The following is a 22093-nucleotide window of genomic DNA, read 5'->3' on the forward strand; positions in this document are numbered from 1 at the left end:
TCGGCTACCACGTGTCGGCCGACCACATGACCGAGCTGTCAGATGTGGTGCGCGTCGTTGCGTCGTCGCGATAACGAAACCGATACGCGCGATCCGCGTGCGTATAAAGAAACTCGAAACACGGTAGCCCAACGCAGTGATCACCTGGACCGTTCCTCTAATAACCGTCGATTCTAACAGCCACGCTTTCGAGACGGCGACTACCCTCACCTCGACGACAGCCAGCGACGCGCACGCAACAAACACCTACAAGCGAGCAACATGGCGGCGAATTGCAGCCGCGCGGACTCGTACGTATACATCATGATTCATGTGTTTTCGCTGTGTCATTGCCCTTCGCGCAAGTGGGTTTAATTGCGTGCGAACGTTTTCATTCGGGAATATTCAGACTCGCGAAGTTCTTCGGCGAGAGTTCGACTTCGCCAAGAACTATCTTCCGAGAACGTTACTTGCGACGGATTGGAGTTAATCTTCGGTGTTTTCCAGCGAGAGACAGTGGAACGCAATGATCATTTTATCTTTGTTTAACATTGGGAAACAACAAGGATGCGATGATGCACTCGTGTTACACTCGTGTCGTCTGTGTTCCTTGCTGGAAGGCAATCCTCTTCTCTCGTGTTTACGATACGGAGAATCGAACGCCTTTCGAAATCACGTCGGTCTCAAGCTGCGTGAGGGAACGTTTACGGCGATTTCCCAACACGGGCGGTCGACGGAATACTCGAGCGAATAGGTCGCGAATCGAATTGCGAGCTCGTCCACGACTTGGCATCGAGCTCTTTCCATTTGTCCGCGAGTCAAACTCGCTTTCCCTCCCTGATCCCCCTGACCTGGCCCGGTCGGATTTTGAGGTTATGCGTGTGGTTAGCCACGCTCCGTTAGATTCGCGTTGACCCTTGGACTGTCTGATAACAGTACTCGCGAGTACGAGATGTAACGAATGGGTTGGGCCGACGGACTTGCTACAAAGAGTTAGCCTCGCGGCTAACGACATTGCATGCAGTAGGTCAAAATAATTGAGGGTCTCTTCAGGTTGATCGATTCTTCCCTTACAGCGGTGATATTAGAAAACAGCTACGGAGCAAGCCTTAATTATATTTTTGTTTATTACACGTACCGTTTTCATAAGAATATAATTTGACGAGCGTGGCTGGCTTGTACTACATGCAGCTAGCTGCGCTTGTTGACGGACGTGACGTGTCTTTATTTCGCGGAGAATGGAGTTCTTCGTAGAAAACACGTCCGCTTAAGAAGGTTTCTAGGTTGCCCGACTTTGCATGCGGACTTTAATGACGCGTTGTTTACGTTTGTATTGTCCGTAATTATGCTAAGCACGTGGCTGGCCGTTTCGCACGAATGACGGGGGGAAGCGCGACCTCTCTTAAAAATACACACAGCTCTCTTTTTGCATTCTTTACATAACGGTTTCCGCGAAATCAGCGTTTAACTTTTCTGCGAATTATTTATAGATCGGTCGCCGATTCGAACAACTCACCGTGTTTCGTTTCCAAAGGGGAGTCAAAGTTACAATCGAATTATTTTCTCAAACTATTGGAAAACTTTTTATTGCGCGTTACTTACGCTGTTTTTTTTTCTCCTATAAATTATAACTAAAGGCAATGACGAATGAAAGAATGAGTCCCAGCTTAACTCAATGTTTAGAGAAATTATATTTGCTTGTAAAAAATGTAAAATAAAAATACATTTATTATAAATACACTATTAGATATCAAAGAAACAATGGTAACATTTGAGTTAAATATTCAGTCCTGAATTAAATAATATTTTTAACTTCCATGTGTCCAAATGTAAATCAATCCATTTTTGTAATTAATTTCAACGTAAACATATTACTTTGATTACTTAATAAATAATAAATTAAATAAATCAAAATATTTATATATTTATAATTTGAATTAAAACATTGAATTAATTTCATTCACATTTCCTTGAATTAAATTATTATTTTAATTAAGTTAACTTCATTGAGGAGTGGCAACCTGTAGAGATGATTAAAATTAACTTGAATTGGGTACAATTTGAAATTATAAATTTAACAGTGTATATTATTAAATATCTGCCAGTGCTTCAAAATTTCGGAGCAGAAAACCTGCTGCGTCTGCTCCAGTCTGTTTCTCGATGACGTAACTGGAGTAGAACGAGGTTCAAGGTACTATCTAACTTTTTCTTTTGCAGCTGCGGTCATGTGATATTATGTACGTCGTATCACACTTACAGCAAACAAAACGACGGGTCGTTATCGCCCTTGTTTGCGAACCCCTAAATTTTGAGTCGCACCATACGTTTCTACCGTGTTTTTTTTTTAAGTACTGACGTTTTTATGTAACATTAAGCTGGTACGTTTTGTCTTTTTCGTCGATAAACAATGTTGTTATTTGTTTGTCTACACGTCGCATGATAAGAGTATATATGATTATAACGTGGCTAAAAAAATCACAAGATTGTGGCAACGTCAAGCAAAACGACGTAAAGTAAATCAGCATCGTCAAGGAAAACGACGTAATCTTTTTGCTCACTGTGATTAGATAACAAAGTCAATTTTTCCCTTTTAGTAGAAAATATGACGTAACGTCGTCTTGCATACAACGATGTTATATTTCGAAAAATAATAATTCATGAAACGGATCGTAATCGCATTGCTTATTCAGCTGATATGTAATTTTTATCACGTGTGTTTATTTTATCACATAAGAAATTCGTATCGAACGCGTTTGCTCGATATTGCGATGTAAATTTTATTTATGCAGTCCATCAGACGAAACGAAATTAATAATTAATGTACGACTATGGACTTACAATTGTTGTGTTTGGAATGCTTTATTCGGGGAATGTTCACACGGAATTTTCGTGTCGCATGTTTTTACGGCGATACGTTTGCGTACGTAAACTCAAGGAAAGTTGACAGCAGCGTAAAACTAATAGAAGACATTGATTGCACGTTTGATCCGATGTTTTCACTGCTTTCGCGACCAGAACGTATTGTCCAGTGTCAAGTAGTAACTCTCTCTTTCTCTCTCTCTCTCTCTCTCTCTTTCTGTTTTCAGCACTTGAAAGGAGAATATTCCAGAGCACTCCAATATATAATTATTCTCTTTCTCTTTCTCTCTATTGTTATTTCATAATTATCATTATCATTAACACATTATCATTATTATTTTTATTTTTATTATTTTATTGTGAACTGTATAATTTTATTTTTATTATTTTATTATTTTATGTGATATCAATAAATTATTTCTCCCTTTATTTTTCCCTCACTTATTTATAATTTTTGTCTTTATTGTTTTCATTTTTGTATTTTCGTTCTTATTTTGTATTATTATTTCGTTATCGTTTTTTATTTTTAATTTTTTTTAGTTAGTCATTTTTTATATCTAGAATGTTAAGTAATAAACGCTGTATCTATTTATCTCCATCTATATCCGACGTTATTTAAATTCCGTATTATAGAGATAAAGATAATTAAGCAATTTATAAATGTACGTCTCTTGTTTACATGCAATGTCATTCGCGTCAAGGAAAACCGATATTATAACATCGAATTGTAAACGCATCTATAATTTCATACACATGCATAACTTTTCCTCCTTCCCTCTCTCTTTTTCTCTCTTTCGCTCTTCGGTCGTCACTGCCAGGTTAAATATAATTTTCGAGTAGACACTAAAAGTGATTCACGATGCTGTGCGGCTAAATTAGTGTACGTGCGGAATTTAGGGAAGCTTAAACGTGCGCGCGACAGCGACTACCATAGGGGTTGTAGAGGGTTAAGTATAGCGTCCGGTGTACACGTTACCGGGCGTGTATCTCGTTAGCACGCTCTAAGTTTCCTATGCTCGCCGTCACGCGTTTCGTCTCGAGGGAATATATAGTAGAACAAGAATTGTGTCAGTCAAGAGACGCGAGTCGTCCAATGACACGGCTTAAAATACGAACCGAATACGTATACGCGAGGCCACATGAAACCACTTCTCTCTCTCTCTATCTCTCTCTCGCTCTTTTGTGAGAATACACGTCGCGTCTCGAGTGTTCTATTTGTGCTCATACTGTGTAATTACTAGAGGCCAAATATCGAGCATGTTGTCTTACAACGCGCGATCTTATTACAGACGTCATGAAGAGCCTTCATTCTTTCATCATTGAAATGCGATCCTCATTCAGTAGTAGCGATATAACTTTTTCTTAGAAAAATCCTCAGATACATCTTTTCCTTGGAAAAATCCTCATGATATAGAAATAATTATTAAAATTTTTAAATAAAAACAAATAATATTCTTTTTCAAAAAATTTTAACTGATAAAAAAATAAACGTTTCAGATTCTATCTGTTGAAGTTGTGTTACTTTTAAATGAATATGCTAATTAAACATAGCACGTTCATCAGCCGTTTTGTTTTACGTGTTTTTTCACCTTCTCGCATATTGAATCATCTTTGTTCGAGATTTATTCAAATCGAAACCGCGAAAAATCGGGGCAAGAAATATTTCAAGACGTGCACAACATCAGGATTAATTCAATTGTACGTAAAGTACTTTGTGCGTCAGTTCTATTGTTGTATATGCATTGATTGTATTGTATTCTTGCTTTGAAATTTTTTATCTAAGGCTATGAACACGATGATGCATTATCATTTTCATGATGTAACTCTTATGACTCACCTAAATATTAGTGTTCTAAGGCCTCTGTAAAAGTAGAGGCATAGATGAACTAAATGGATGGAGCAATAAACGTGTGGCTACTTTCTTTTTAGAAAGTTTTAGTGATATTATCGGAAGCAAAGTAATTATTTGCGAACAGCGTATCGTAACGTCAGAATCAGATTCTGTTCAGTGCCTTATCTTTATTTATGACTTTCATAAATAATAACTCGGAATTTAGGGTAGCTTCAATACGAAATTGGAACATTCTTATTTCTTATTAATATAATTGATTAGATGCAATCGTTTTTCGATAATGTTTTACTAATCTAAGAGTTGTAATTTTAGATGCGTCAGAAAATCTCACTTTTGGCGGAGCAGTGAAACCTTAAAAGTGCCCATGTCCCTTTTTCGCGATAATCGCCAACGACTCGTCTCACGTCTCAAAGCAAAACCGAATGAAACCCACTGGACCCCAGGCACTTTCATCGTTCTTCAAGGTGGCGTGGATGTTCCCTTTAACGACACGGACATAAATTGGCCTTTCAGACAGGTGCGTACTTACATGCTATTATATTATGTTCTTTGTTAGATTGATGGAAATGTAATTGATTTGGGTATTTCAAAACGCCAACACGTGCAAGATTTAAATTTTTCGGACAAGATGCGCGGAAAAGTTTTTTTTATTTTATGAAGACGGTACAATTTTGGATTTTAATTTTGCATTTAAATACGGATTTTAAATTTCGAAATTCAGCAGTATCGAAAGAAATTTGTTAAATTAAAAATTTGTCCGTAAAAGAACAATGTGAACCACGATAAAAAAAAAAGAAAAGATCGCTTTTCTTTGTCTGATCTCTCAGAAACACCGTGTAAAAGCAAAGTCCACGATCGTGACTGACAGAGGAATTCCGAAGATTTAACCGCAATTACGTGGTCCGACTTTTACGACTATTTATCGCACGTCTCTGCCGGAGTAATGACCGTAAAGACAATTGAACTTCGCTGTAAGGTATTTAATAGTAGTTGCCATCGGTGTGAGAAAGTTAATTAGATTTATTTCGCCAAGGAGATTGTAAAACCGCGCGAAAGAATACAGTTGCGAATTGAATTCGCCGAACTCGAATTGTTTATCATCATATGACTGCGACTGGTACGAAACGCATACTGGCTAATTAGTCATCGATAAGATTGGCATGATGAATGTGCACACTTATGATATGCTGGAATTAGTTAACATGTTAATTAAAACTTTGCGCGAAAATACATTGTATATCGAATAATTATATCAAAGAAAAACTTTTATGCTTTTTATTATTAGAATATTTATTCCATATTGAAAAATAACATGAAGCTGATACTGAAGAAAACAAACGATAAAAAATTAATTATACGCCAAGAAAAAAGCGTTGCACTATTAACTTGTTTGTAATTCATTGTAATAAAATTTTTTTAGGACTCTCACTCGGCACAGTCTAACTGATATCAGATTTTACGAGATACGAAAACCAAATATTATTATCTGACGTATTTTATTGCATGATAAATATTGTAGAAGTCTTATGAAGTAAGAGTGTGCATGTTTCTAAAAGCATACGATTTTGTCCTTCAATATGATGGTCTACTTTGCTTTATTTATCTATTGTTATTGTGTATAATGCAGTGACCTGCGTTTCTTCCTCTGAACTCTCACATTTTCTGAGATTAATTTAATTTCTGTGGTAACAATACGTGGCAATAATAATGCAGCAGAATGGCAGGGAGATTTCTGTCAGGGAGTAGGTCTGTTTGGAAGTTTATGAACTCTCGCCTCACATGAATAACCGCTCCACTGGACTATTCTGGTATATGGAGTTCCGCTGCATTTACATCGTCGAAAACACGTTCTCATCAAAGCACGAACCGAAAATCGACGCGACGATCCGGTCGAGACACGCTCCTGGCGTGCAGACGAATGCTCTGGCAGATTGCCTTTAAAACCCGCTTTACTAGAACTGAGGTACCGTTTGGACTCTCTACAAAAACATACCGGTCGCTCCGTTCATCCGTCCGTGCTCCAAAGCCTCGCTTTGTTTAGCGATTGACCGTGAATTTTTCACTGGGCGGCGAAGTAAAATTTTGTTCCATCTATTTCTTGGCTATGCTAAAAACTTATTTATCTACTTAAATACATACACACATATATCTTCTATTTATTTGCATATATTGCTTATTTTTGCTACAACACCAACGTAATTAAAAAATTGTCGTTTCTTAGTTGTTTGCAAAAAAGAACAAGTAGACAAAGAAAAAGTGAAAAAATTTTTTTAATATTCTTTGATTCATTTACAATCAATTTTTGCATCAAAATTGCATTTTAAAATTAAAATTATAAAATTTTAATGAATTAAAATATTTAAACTAATTTTGTTGGAAAACTTTATTTTTTGAGTTGTTGTAGCAAATGAGCGATATTTTCATCTTTTATTTACATTTCACGTCTTTCTACATTTTAAAACTCGTATTTTATTTAATGAGAGAATATAAGCACGACAAAATTTTTGCTGAGCGTGCCAGGTGATATGTATTAAAATATATTCTGACTGTGTTCCCATGTGAAATATAGAACCCGAGCCGATTGTATTCGACGCTCAGCGATCGATTTTTGTGTGTTTACAGGCACTAATCGCTTACATTGCTCAGAATTTGTTTGTTCAGGTCACGGCTACTGTTAACATCTAAAAATAATGTTCCAGCGCTTTTCATCATTTCGCATATATAATTTATTCTTTAATTCATAAACTAACATGTATTTCATGAGACGTTATTCAGTTAGGTAGGTATGTAACTACGTTTTAGTTCTAATGTATGTTGCATTCAGTGTTTTTATCACGGATTGATAATCATACGCATTCAACGTACTCAGCGTTAAACGTGGCTACACAATTCGACCCAAATTACTACTCGCCTACGAGATCATTCTGCTTTACGGTAAATTCTTACGGTAAATTTTCATACGACGGAGAAAAAATAGAAATTATAAACGCAACGAAGATGATATCTTTGCGGTTGACTCGCGAAAAAAACGGAACTTGAGCGAAGTAAATTCAAGCAAATTCAAGTAAGAAGAGCACTCGATCACGACTGGAAGATTCCTGTTTCATTTCTGCTGGTTACGTTTTTTTTTAATGCGCTATGGTCTTTATAGCGCATTATCTCATTTATAGTGAACATTATCTCGAGATGTCCCAGACCAGCTCGAATTTGTGCTACGCTTGCGTCATTGTTAATCCTCTTAAGCGACATTTGCGCCGAGTTTATGAGCTTAAAGAGAATTGTACATCTTCATCCATTCACTTCCAAGTATTAGTTTCAGTGGTCTTAATAGAGAAATGTAATTTACGATAAAATTGGTAGAAAGGTCAAAACACGAGCATTTGAATAGATCTGAGCTTAAAACTAGTTTATGAAAACGTCAAGAGAGGATTAAAACTAGTTATTCTTTAATATACAATACATGGAACTTAGAAGACTTAGTACAGTCGAAACATTTCATGCATTGTATATTAATGAATAACCAGTTTTAATCCTTTCTTGATGTTTTAATAAACTAGTTTTAAGCCTAGATCTATTCAATTACTTCTATTTTGATCGTTTTATTAATTTTATTATTTGTATTACAATTTCGAGCTAAGAAATCGATACTAATATAATTTACGTTCTTGTTTTATAAGAATATTTAACGACAAAGATTAAAAGTAGGGTAACAGATTTCGCAGACAATTTCTGGAGAAAAGAGTCGATGGGAAATTTGTCGGATTCACGACTGGTACATCCGGTGCTTCTGCAGAGCATCCCGCATGCATGCAATCAAGGTGGTGTTCCAGTTTCTAATTTGGCGAATAGCGTGCACTACTCGTTTCTTTGTGCGCAGCGCTCGCTCCGCTCACTCGACAGTTAAAACGACGTACTCGTGCTGAATTCGATATTGCGGTGCTATTGTTGCATGATGTTGCGATCAATACGGAACCCTTTCGTCGCCGGATTCTTTCTTAATGCAGCTGTGCATTAATCTCCGTCGTCGTATTCTCAATGTGTTCTTGGCTGTCCGCCTGGTACATGCGCCACTCTTAGCGAACCAGCGATAATTCTTAAATAATTCAATAGATTAATAAAATAGTATAATTTGTAAAAATTACGCTTTGAAAAAAGAGAAATAAAATTATTTTGATTTTTTAGAAATATTTCATACAAGGTGCGAGATTTGCGAAGAAGTCTAATAAAAAAATCGTTCGTTAACGCTTTATTATATAAAACAGCTGCGACAAAGTAATAAATATTATCCCTGCCAGTGTGTTTGCGAGATACACGCTCTATCGTGCTGCTGTGTATATCTATATATACACAGAACTTCTTTAAGATAATACCTGCTGGCTGCGCCGAGAGCACGTTGACCTGATGGCTGATCGTTCTCAAGATGCTCTCTCACTCTCTTATTCCCTCATCCTCGTCCTCGTCTCTCTCTCTCGGCATCGGACGGAAATGAGAGCCCGAGAGCGACCAGGAGACGGAGAGAGTGAGATGGCCCAGCTCTTGAACCCAAACACAACAAGGCGCAACGCGTTACGACTCGTACGGGCTCGCTCGGCTCATTTCTCATCGCTTCACCCTTGGAATTCCGATCTGCCGGATTTTTCGGAACTCACCACGGCGACGATGGCAACGGCGGCGGCGACGTTGCCTCCGCCAATGTCGCTAAAGATGCGATATTGTAGCATCAGGTATATACAGTAGATCCGTTCTCTTTGCAACTGCACCTGCCGTATTTCTTTTTTTCTCTTTTTTTCCTTCCCCACATGTGACCGTATACATTTTTTTCTTTTTAATCCTGAATTATTCCATTTGTTCAACAGTCTATTAATACTGTGTGAAATTTCATTTAGAGAAAACTTATTTGTAAGTAAAAATGCCATTCAGGTCTAAGGTAGTAATATAAGAAGAAGAATTTTATTCTCTTCAGCAGTTACAAAGCCAGGAATGAGACTTGGTTTACAAACATTGTTCCTACCTGTTCCTACCTCACTCATCCATCCATACCTTTCTCACACACTCTCCAAAGTAGGATAAAATATTATTTTTATCAACGAATTGATTGAAACCAGCGTAGACTCAGCTTGTATAAACATGAGTTACAAAGGATTAAGCAAAATAAAAAGGAGACGTTCGTGTTGGCTGGATATATTTTAGTGATTCTAAAATATATCCAGCCAACACAAACTAAAAGTGACATAACATCAATGTTATAATTACACTTAAGAATTATATAAATGTAATATAATACATGATGTTATATCACATTTATATTGTTGAACGCTATGTTACGTAAATTACATTGTTGAGTCATTGCGTGTGAAACTATAACATTAATGTTATGTTACTTTTAGTTGGTGTCGACTGCAGGCAATGTCCATTTTTCCGTTCTCCTTTTTTTGAAACTGCAGTAGTTTTAATCGTTTTATTATCTAATCGTTTTAAGTCCAAAAAATGTTTTGACCTGCACTCGGACCTGCACATATCCCAGAAAGGTCTAGAATTTTAATACAAAAAAGTGGGAAGATCTTTTAAGACGCCTTTGAGCGATGCGACCTCGGCGGTTCGACTGATAAAAACGGCACCGAGCAGTGGAAACCAAGAACGGCATTTCCGCTTCGGCCATCACCGGCGAAGGGGAAGCCGGCGTGGACACACTCGCGTGATCCTGTTTCCTGTACAAGCTTTTTCGAAGCCTCCGAGGGAATTCAAGACCCGACCGGGCGTGAGATCGCCACGGAGAATCCGCTGTAGTATTTTTATCGCGTTCGAGACAAGAAAAGAAGAGATAGAAACACAAAAGACTCGACTATTGAAAGCAAAGAGAAATTCCGTTCGTCGTAGTCGGCGATCCGTATCCTTAAAGGAGACTGACGCGCTAGGACGTCGCTTCGCACGATTGCGAAACGTCGTCTATTGGAAGTCGAGAAAAATCTCCTTGACGACCGAGGCTCGACGACTGGGCATCGACTCGATGACGTGGCCCTGGCGATATCAACGTATCTTCTCAAACACGGTCGGAATACTCGGCGTGCGCCGCCGAGGCAGCATCGATTTCTCACGTAATATCGCGTGATGACCTATTTGCACGAGGAAGTCGGGGAGGAATAAGTATCGCGACGTTCGATTTCGAGAAAGGAACCCATCTCCAAGAACGGGAACGCTCTGGAAATAATCGTAAATATCGCCGCTGCAGACGTTCCCCGTCTCGTCGGTCGTCGTTCTTCACCTCGATTACGCAAGCGGTTATCGATTTTGCAATAAAAGAAAAACATTTATCGCATATGTATCTTTTTCATTCTTCATTATTCCGTCGTTATCTTTACGGGCTTTTTATTTATGTTTTATAATTTTCGTGCGATACAATTACGTTTCTATTTGTGTACGGTTGAAAGTATTTGTACATTAGATAGTAATATACACTGTCATGCTGTTATAGACTATTTCTATAGAGTTAGTTATTTAAAGAGATGATAGACGATATTGCGCCGCTATTATTACGCGACGTTCTTCTTCCGAAGCCCATCTATTATTCAGCATTGCTATTGCGACTTCCGTACTCTTTCGCAGCTCGTATATAGCTTTATTTGTTCTCTTTATCAGGAGTCGTTCTTTCAATGGTGCTTCGGTGCGGAGGAGCCAGGCTGTTACGGCGCTATCGACGTGAACACCGGTGCCTCGATCCTCTTCGTGCCGAGATTACCGCCCGAGTACGCGATTTGGGAGGGCAAGCTGCATACTCTGGACGACTTCAAGGAACGATACGGCGTGGACGAGACTCATTATACCGACGAGATTGCGTCCGTGCTGAAGGAAAAGTCGGCGCGAGTCTTGCTTACGCTGGTAAGTCGCGCCTGGGAACAGATGGACGCTTACTGGACTCGCTGCTTTCCTGTTTGCCTTCTCCTTAGGTAGAGGAGAGTACTCAATCTGGGGATAGTCCAAACTTAAGGACGATCACGATTTTACGATGCCGATTATACGATCTTTACTTTGTCTTTGATCGAAATTATTCGTTTCTTGCTGATAACGCCCTGCGCGACACAGTCGTTAATAAACAAAGAGAAAACAGATCAAGTTGCTGTGTGAATCCCCAAGTTGAGCACCCTTTTTCATGTGCATGTGTGAGTTCCGCAATAAGGCGATTCACCGCGGCATGCCTCGTGACGTTTACCTTCGCCTCCTTCGCGACTGTCTGCCTCTACAATGTGTCGAGAAAGTTGCGTCGGTCGGTCTGGTTTTGCGAGACTCTCCGCCTGCATTAATGCGTGACTCCCGAACGCTCTCCTTTACCAAACATTGGATGAATGCGAGCGCGTTGTACGTGAATTTTTGTCGCATTGTCACCTCCAATTAGAGACTCGTCGAGCTCGCGCTTCATTCGCACGACGCGGCATTTGTCACGACTCGGCGAATGTTTGCCGAGTCGGGGGCATCGTCTGACGTTGCCTCTGCCTGGGATGACTTACCAGTCCTGTTCTCTGTGCAGCGCGCGCTGCACAGATGGGACTTGCAAAAATCCCACCGTATAATACCCTCCCGTGCGAAATACCGCGTGCGTGCGCGCGCGTTTAAATGCCGCCCTGTTGCTACGTGGATTAGAATTATGGTGGATTTAGCAGAATCCCAGAATGTATTTCTTACGTCTAGCTCTGCGCGACACGTTCGTTCGCCGAATACTTCGTGTATGCAAATATATCGCACTTCGGAATATTTTTTTAACATTCCTCCCGAAGAGAAACAGAGAGTTGGGGTGGCGGAGGAAGATGGACGATTTATGCTTTGTTTGGTGTCTCATATTTATTTTCCATTTTCTACAGTTTGCTTTTATATGTCTGGACTCTGATTTAAATCAGTTTATTCTCGGTCCATTTTATAGTTTAGAAAATCGCGGTAGAGAAAATATAAATAGCGGCGTAACGCAGCCGAAGACACACGCAGTTTATAAAAGAAGAAATGACACGATAGCGTGTGTAACACTTTTATCCTGAAGCTTGATGACATGTTAAACGACGGGACTATAATAACGCAGAATATTTGTTCTATCCGCGACCTCGTACCTGCAACCTGTCAGCAGACACAGCCGATTCACGATGATTTACATAACTCCGCTGTGACACAGATATCGTGTTCGGATGAAAAACGACCGATAAATTTTTCAACCGGTCGCTATCTAACGAGCAACAATTTGTCCCTAGCCGCGGTGCATCAATGACAACGTAACTGGGTGACCGCAGATATTACGAGCGACCTGAACCGTAGATTACAAGTACGTTACGTGGGACGCTTATCTGATAGCGCGCCGCCGCAAATAGATTTCGCGTCACGAAGTCCAAAAGACACGGTTGGCCTCATATCGATTGCAACCGGCAATGCGGGACTTCATACTCCATTTTCAATAAACTGCATATTAAACTTTTCAATACTCTTGGCACATGGGAATATATTGATAATTCATATTGTTAATAAGTTGGTCAATAAAGCGCTTCACTCCAGAAAGTAATTTTCCAAGATCACAAGTAGATTTTTATAAAGTTTTTTTTTTCTTTTTTTTCTATTTAATTCAGCCACGGTTGCACACATTTGACGTTTCCCGTTAGCTGATATCTATCTTTCATATCTTCTGCGAAAAGTATAGTTGTTTCAATAGAAAGAGAGAGAGAGAGAGAGGGGGGTGCATTCTGTAAGGAGATATTCTGTTCGGATAATAGACTGTTCGAATAGTAGGGTGTTCAAATAGAGATTATTGGAACAATAGGAGGCTTCGAACAAAGAGGTTCTATTTGTATTCGTACCAAAAATGACAAGATGACATGCTTATGATTCTTATTTAGATAGTACCTACAGATAAAAATATCTAAGAAATGTTCAGATACATTCTTTAGATTTTTTAATTTCTTAAATTTAATTTCTAGATATATTTCCTTTTTGTCTAGAATATTTTTGAAAACTATGCAAGTCATATTAGCTCTTGTCTAGAATATTTTTAAAAACTATACAAGTCGTATTAGCTCTTGCGATAACATTATTGTGATATAGTAGTTTATAATAGCTGTACAATTATCGTTATTAACAAAAAGCATTAATTATTTCGGAAAATACGAAGTTTAGAAGCATGTGCAATTTTTACTACATGCATTATATTTTTATGGCTATTTTTCATAATTTTCATCGTGATGTAAACAACCTGTGCGTCACGGTAATAAGGATATTCGGCAAATTCGCGAAACTAGTTTTACTAATATACCGGTTACGCGGGATCTCGCAATTTAAGTCAATTTGAGGCAATTTAGAGCATTCTGCGATCCCGTGCGGTGTGCATTAAGCGATTCCAGCGACATTCGCATGGTTTACGTGAAACCAGGAAATTCACAATGTCTCTCTCGTGCGGTGAAACGGTAGTGTTTTCCAGGAATCGTAACGCGCGATTATTGGCCGACTCGCGCTCATTGAGATGTGCTCATTGTGTTGTATATAACGCACGTTACTCATCCCGTCAAAGTAAATTGACGTAGAGCTGTCAGTGTTTTGCGCGATCGGCTCGATCGAAAACACAAGCTCGTATATGTCGTTAATGTTCCACAATAGTTATGAGACAGGTCATTTAAACTGCTGTCTATATCGCTGGCTATTGAAAATCGATTCGGCTATACACTCGTTTCTACGAATTCGTCGAAACTTCGCGAAACAACATCACGATGGTGGTTGTTTACATCAGCCAGCACTGATGAAGCAAAATGTCTAATATCGGGATATTTTATTCAGCGGGACTATCTTTGTCATCCGGACTCGAGATGAGTTTCGTTATTTCTATTATTTACCGGGACTGGTAAATTCAGACTGGTCTGTGTGCACATAGACGCTGATGAATAGTTTCTAGCAGTGCCACGTAGACTCCGGCCTTGAATCTTCTCTCTATTTCCAGTGTCGCTCAATAAATCGAATTGCCGCGAAACTCGTTGGGAAAAATCAATATTTAATGTCTTCGCGGAAAATGTTATTTTGCTGAAACGTGCAGAGACGACGGACATTAATAATAAATAGAACAACATATATTTGCCACAAGGCAATCACAACCTCTTGCATTATTCTGAAATGTGTGAGAACGTTCAACATGTGTAAAATCGAGATCGGCATCATGGAATTTTCTCACGAAACACTTCGGAATTTCACATTATTTAATATCATGGCTCACCTTTTCGGATAGACAAAGAATTGCAATAAATCCGTAGAATTTTCATGTTGGGCTTATTTTTAATATCTTATCTTGACTCTACTGTAAATAAATTTATAATTTTTTCAAAATAATTCTACCAATCTCGAATTTTATCTGTCAATAATAAATGATTTTATCAATTTGTTCACGAAAACCAATCTGCGTTTTGTTAAATATAATACTGACGCAACGTTTCATGTAAACGAGAACTTTTTTTTATATTTATTTTAGAGGAACGCGTAACTCGACATTCAATCGTCTGGTTTATTTTTAAAGATTAACGTAGCAATCGTACAATTTAAAATATATGAAATCAAATGTTTTAATTGCGATGCGATTGAAATATCTATCTCGTATTTTTAATGTTTCCGTTTTAAATATAAATTATGCGATATAAACGTATTTGCTATATATCTATATATGTATGTGTATAATAACATGAAAATATATGATAATTAATTATTGTTTATTCTAAAGTCGTCAAATCGTTAATATTAAATTACATTCTTGGTATTTAATCATTAATTATATCGTTGAATATTGTTTGCAAACAATGCAGCTTTCCAAACCGATTATCACTTGACAATGCGATATTCATGCATGACAAAGCTAATTTAATGGCTGATAAACACGAATGGAAACAAAATGATTCATGACGGTCGGAATAATACTACCAAAATCGACATGTTTATCGTGCACGTGTATACGTCATCGTGAGTCTTTTATGATATATTTCATAAAAGACCGTGATAAAATCCTGAATTTGTTTTCGATTTTTAAATTAAAACGAAATATACACGGAAAGAACAGTTTTACTGAAGGATCTAAAAATTTAGTTAGATCTGAAAATAATTTTACTGGACTATTAAAATTATTATGTAGGGCGCTCAAATTGGTTGCTAGAATATCAAAACTTTTTGCAGTATTGTTCATCGTGCTTGAGTTTTCTACAAAATTATTTTCAGATCTGTACTTATCTAAATCTTTAAATATCTTAACAAAATCATTCTTTCCATACATTCAATTTTACATTTATCTTGAAAACCTGTCGTTGAAATTTGTAAAAACTCGTCAAAGTTAAGCTTGATATTTCCGTGCACGATTTATTGCATATGCACGAAACTCGTTAAAATTCCTTTACCTCCACGGTCTTGTCGTCGCGCATATGGTCGTTCGATCAGTATCGGTTTAGAAATTTATGATTGCCGATAGACTGCGAGATACGTGGTATCTGCAATAATCTGCATGGCAAATGAGACAAGTTTGGGAACCGTACGGTCACAGGGCGTTACATCATGATCCCCGCGGTGGTCGGGGCGTAGGATTAAAGCTGAGGTTCGTTCAAGCGTTCAGCAGAAATAGGCACGGGTATATAATCGACGACGGGTTGGTCACAATGCAATCTTTCATGTTTAGCGGTAGCATACATGAACCGACGTATCTTCGTAGAGATATAGTCGCACACGTGTGCCACAGAATAAAATATCTAATTATAGAGATAGATGACGGAGGTTACCGCATTTGACCTTTATATAAAACGATACAAAAAATATCATTTGAAACTTGCTGATGAGAAAGCTTGCACAAATTGTTTCAAGATGTAAATGGATATAAATTGAGAGCATAAAATATGATAAATTTGTATTTCCGCCACGACACGTCATGCGATATCGCGCTATCAAATGTTGCAATGTTACACGTGTTAATTACACGTTTAATCTGCTGGGGCCGGGTAACGTAAATAGTTCGCTGCCGCAACAACTTTATACTAGTTCTCAGCATTGATAAACACTTGTTTCTCGTAGACCGACCACACGTTCGCGATTCTAATTATCGTTACATTGCAAACACAGTATTGCTACCGTATATTTTTATGCGACACGTCGCGCGGCCTTTTGCAATATCCGATACAACAAATGCTGACTAACACATTCGCGGCGTGGTATTCGCTATTTAGCGGACCGAACATTTTTTATTCCTCAGCGGAAACCGATTAATGCTCTCCAATATCGCAAGCGTGCGCAAAAAGTGCTCGCTAGCGTCATTACGCAGGTGTATAATCCGACGTGTACTATGCAAAAATCGATTTTGCGCAAGGAACTGTTATATGCAAAATATAGCATACGTAAAAAAAACCATTTTAGCACGTACAATTTGTACAAAAACTTGTGTACCCTACTTATCACACAAGCGGATAGAATTCGAAATTATCACATATTGAGAAAATATTGATTTTTCAGACTTGAGTATTATGCGGCGTTGCGGCGTAACGTAACGTGCCGATTAATCGCTTAATTAATGCATGACGCATTAAGGATTTATGCGGACGTTATCATTCGCGTGAAATACGTAACTTTATCACGCACGTTACCCTTCCGCGGATGTAGAAATCAATCGCACAGTAAACGTTTGTTTCGCCTCCGACCGGATGGGGACTGCTTTCTCTATTCTGACTTGAATCCAAATTACGTAAGGCTTGCTTTTACTTTGACCCGCACGATATCCCGCTCGCACGTTGTTGTGTACATTGCTGTGTTGCCCAAACCGCGGCAAACCTGATTACGATTTACAGTCGTTCCTTTTCTCTCTTTTGCGCATTGCAGAATGGCAGAAACAGCGACAGCAAACTGACAACGCGCGAGACGATTTTCGATGGTATCGGCGAGTAAGTACTAAGTATGAGAAAAATAAAAATAAAAATATAGCATATGGCCGTTATGAACAATTTATATAATTACGAACTTTCTTGTCGTAGATTTCGGGTGGATCTTGAACACTTGTACCCGGCGATATGCGAGTGGTAAGTATGTCCATTTTATCTCGTTCTCCGGTAATAAATTTTATCATCCTAAATGCCGCAGAGAGAGAGAGAGAGAGAGAGAGAAGAGAGAGAGGAATAAGACAACGGCAGACAAATTTTGTGTAGTTAGGCGATATAGAGGATTTAGAGTACAATGTAAGTAGTTAATATACCACAATATACACTATAAATAAAAATCGCATTGAGTTACTATAGTTAAAAAAATGGAGCTTTTGTAAGCTTAGTTTTTGTTGTTTATATCGCATATCGATTGCTTGAAAGAATCAGTGTCGCCATCGGCTGGTCGACTTGTGGAATCATACACGTCGCCACATCGGTATACTTCTGACAACTTTTTATCGGGTTAGAATATACACTTTATTCAATTATTTTAAATTTTATATTTAATGTGACGCGCGTTAAAAAAATAATTAAAAGCAATAATTCTCTCCTTACGATCATAATATTTTAATTTTCCGTGACAAGCATGAAGATCGAGAAGAATCTTTGGACGTTTCTTAAGGAAATTATTAATTACTGAATATTGAATATGTAAAGCTCGCAATATAATGTAGAAAGGTAAGAAGAAGAAAACTTTATTTAATTTAGGAAATGCAACAACACGTTCTGATTGAATTTGCTATTATAGATGATACTCCCGAGCCGGGGAAATTTCTCTGCGAGAGCATTCGCATATTCTTTCCGTTTGATTTTCAAATTTAAAAAGAGATATTTCGAATCAAAAGCGTGCAATCACGTAGACACAGAGACACAATTGACGCAGACGAATATCTTTGTACAAGAAGGTGCACGTATACAAGAAGTTCCTTTAATAGTCAAGAAAATCACCAGCATCGAAGCTCTCCTCAACAAACAAAGCCGGAGGACCGTTGAATCGTCAAATAAAACTAAGAAACCCGCGATATGTCGTAAGGACAGTATCCCTCATTCTATCGGCACGAGCGTGATGAAAAATGAGCCTTTAAAACATACTATTAGTATAGAAACCGATGAAGGTACGGCGATTCTTTACTGCTCTGATATCGAACGTCTAAAAAACACGGATGTGGAACAGGTTCTGGATGCGATAAACTCGGGGAACGCGAATAAAGGAGTTTATTCCATGTTGGAGAACAAGATCGCCAACGAGATAAATTGCCGGATAGCGCTCCAAAGTTTGAGGAAGATGATAGAGTTGGAAAGCGGATGGAACCGGTACCGAAAAACCTCGTCGAACGTTCAATCATCTACCGAGGCTATCAATAGAGACATGATTCTGCAACAACTTGTAAGTCTGATTGTCAAAAGCCAAGACAACGAGACGATATTACAGGGACTAAAGGCGCTAAAGAGAGACAGATTTAGCCCTTCGACAAATATTTATAAAGATCGAATGTGCAACGAAATTATGATTAGAGCCACGGATGGCGAGCTTACCATGTCGCAGTTAATTAGAGCGGTGAGAATTCTAGTTAATTATGGAAACTCCAAGTACAGAAACTGCGTTGACATGTTGTGGGTAGGTCTGGCCTGTAGGGAGCAGGATATTAAACCAGATCTACTGGTTCCGTTATTCAGATCGTTGAAATACTTCCAGCGAAGTAAAAATATGGTACAAATCATTTTGGAAAAGAAACTATCGGAGCAGTGGTTAAAGTTGACCGGTTCGCAGATGGCAAGTGTACTGAACTGTCTGTACGGAAAAGAGTCCTCGCAAGGATGTCTAACGAGTGCTAGTAAATGGGCAAACGTGAGTATGACCACTTCTACCGAGAAAGATCTCGTCAATTTTATTGGCGGTTTGTACACGAAGAAATATGTCGATGAAAATATAGAACAAGCGTTGGCGAGATATGTAACGAGCAAAGGCACCGAGATGAAAAATCCTTATTTAATCGCCTCCATCATGGATTACTGCAAAGATTTACGAATTCGAAATTCATACGTTCTCGCTGAATGTGGAAAATATTTCATAAGACATGGAACGCAAATTCCGTCTATGTTATTGTCCCCCATTCTCGCGCCATTTGGATTATTGAATCTACAACCACCGGATCCGACCGAGTTTTGGAAGATGTTTGACAAGGTGATGTCTGCAAGATTCTCAGATTTGAAGTTAAACGACGCTTTAGACATTCTTCTGTCCTGCACATATCTTGAAAGATATCCCATTAAGCTTTTGGATAAAGTCTTGAGTTCGTATCTCATGAACAGTCTGCAAACACAAAGGGACGCGCCTATCGTTAATCGCTTGAAAAACAAATTAAAATTATTCGACGCGACCATGTCGTTGGAATGCAAAGATTATCGTGGCAGTCCGATTAATCTAGACAGAAACACAAAGTCACTAAGTTTAGATATGAGAATTAGGGGTATTATTAATAAAATACATAAACCACTGGCGCACTTGGTGGGCGGCGAGCACAAGTTAAGCAGGAGTGTGATTTTGAGCAGGCTGCCCCTCATAAACTTCTATATTTTGGATATTCTTGTACATCCGCTCTTAAAATCAACGCCGGTGTTCAACTTAAATCTACATAAAAAGAGAAACGTCAATACTGCGATTCTAATCTATTTGCCCGAATACTATTGCTGGAATACACGGTTCTTAGTAGGACCGCAGGTAATGAGAAAACGACAAGTTAGAAAATTGGGTTTCCGAGTTGCACATTTAGATTACGCGAACTTGGCAGAACTCGTAGATCAAGACGACAAATTGCTATCCTATTTGTCACAAAGTCTGGACACCGCCGAAGATGCTTTATAAATTTCGTGTGATATATGTATTTTATGGATGTAAAAATTTGCGGACGAGATTGCAGTGTGAAACGCAATTGTAACTACATGTTTCTTTAATAATAATAGTAATAAAACATTGTACTCTAAATGGAATAGATGTTTACAAAAAATTTGTAGTTATTTTTTTAAGTCGACGTATTTTTGTAGTCTTCGTAAATTTTTATTTTTGTTTCATACAGCCGGGTGATAAAGTCTCCTCAAGAAATTGAAGTATTGCAATATGTGTGCAAGATAAGTTCGGAGGCTCATAAGACTGTAATGCGCTCTATGCGCCCGGGGATTCCAGAATACAAAGCAGAGGCTTGGTTTTTGAATTATGTATACGCTGTGGGAGGGTGCAGGCATGTATCTTACACGTGCATCTGCGGATCCGGACATAATTCCTCTATATTGCACTATGGTCATGCCGGTGCGCCGAATAGTAAAGTCATACAGGATGGAGATATGTGGTAAGATTTCAGTTGCAGCTGATTTATTCGTTACAATTTGCTTATATGCATTGCTTATATGCGTGTTGCAATGCTTGCGTAACACGTTCTCTTATCTGTCACGCAGCTTGTTTGACATGGGCGGTAATTACTGCGGATACGCGGCCGACATTACGTGCAGTTTTCCGGCCAACGGGAAATTCACCGAGGATCAAAAACTGATTTACAACGCGGTGCTGAAGGCGCGCGACGCGGTCATCGCAGCCGCAAAACCGGGAGTCGCCTGGACAGATATGCATCTGTTGGCGAACAGAGTCATGTTGACATCGTTGAAGGAAGGTGGATTACTAGTGGGCGATGTCGAAGATATGATAAAAGCAGGTTTGAACGAAGTATTCCAGCCTCACGGACTGGGCCACTTGCTGGGATTGGATGTGCACGACGTTGGTGGATATCTGCCCGGTCATCCTGAACGCTCGAAGGACGCGGGAGTGAGAAAGCTGAGAACCGCGCGGACCTTGCTCGCCGGAATGGTTCTCACGGTGGAACCAGGCTGTTATTTTATAGACTGCGTAAGTAAGATAATTTTTACACGATAAGCAAATAACTTTTATACGAACTTTAGAACCAGTCTTAACGGTTGTTTACGTGGAATAATTTTCGTTACAGTTGCTCGACGTAGCTCTTGCTGATCCGATCCAGTCGAAGTTCCTTGTGCCAGAACAGTTGCAGAGATTCCGCGGTTTTGGTGGCGTTAGAATCGAGGATGACGTCCTCATAACGGAAACCGGAGTTGAAAATATGACGGATGTTCCTCGCACGTAAGTTCACTTTGAGTATGTTTATTTACTGTTAATATTGTTTCGAAAGAAAACTATTTTACAATTTTATATTTCAGAGTTGAAGAAATAGAAAACTTTATGCAGAGTTGATTAGTCAAGAAGAAAAATTCGCAAAATTTGGAGATTTTGAGAGCCGAAGAAGTGAAAAGTTGAACAAGTTGCTTACTAATTAACTGCATAAATGCAATTGTGATAAGAAGGTATACTCATATAATTTCTTACCAGATACGTGTATATATTTGTATCGATTTATACATAAATATAACGAATAAAGCAAGAAACTGA

General features: G+C 38.6%; 1 protein-coding gene across 2 annotated transcripts; it reads left to right on the forward strand.

The window, feature by feature from the left end:
- Nucleotides 1-22093, forward strand: LOC108728931 (xaa-Pro dipeptidase). 2 transcript variants are annotated; one of them, XM_018457758.1, is made up of 10 exons: nucleotides 4334-4536; nucleotides 5003-5207; nucleotides 11327-11566; nucleotides 17543-17604; nucleotides 17695-17739; nucleotides 18703-20193; nucleotides 20718-20987; nucleotides 21094-21538; nucleotides 21636-21787; nucleotides 21865-22093. In XM_018457758.1, the coding sequence occupies exons 1-10, from the start codon at nucleotides 4367-4369 to the stop codon at nucleotides 21896-21898; spliced, it is 3114 nt and encodes a 1037-aa protein (XP_018313260.1). In that variant the 5' UTR covers nucleotides 4334-4366; the 3' UTR covers nucleotides 21899-22093. The 2 variants fall into 2 exon arrangements, with proteins under 2 accessions (XP_018313259.1, XP_018313260.1); XM_018457757.1 differs by lacking the exons at nucleotides 4334-4536; nucleotides 18703-20193 and adding an exon at nucleotides 1-290.

The sequence above is a fragment of the Mycetomoellerius zeteki genome, unplaced genomic scaffold (genome assembly GCF_001594055.1).
Source record: "Mycetomoellerius zeteki isolate Tzet28-1 unplaced genomic scaffold, Tzet1.0 scaffold667, whole genome shotgun sequence".
Classification (NCBI taxonomy): domain Eukaryota; kingdom Metazoa; phylum Arthropoda; class Insecta; order Hymenoptera; family Formicidae; genus Mycetomoellerius; species Mycetomoellerius zeteki.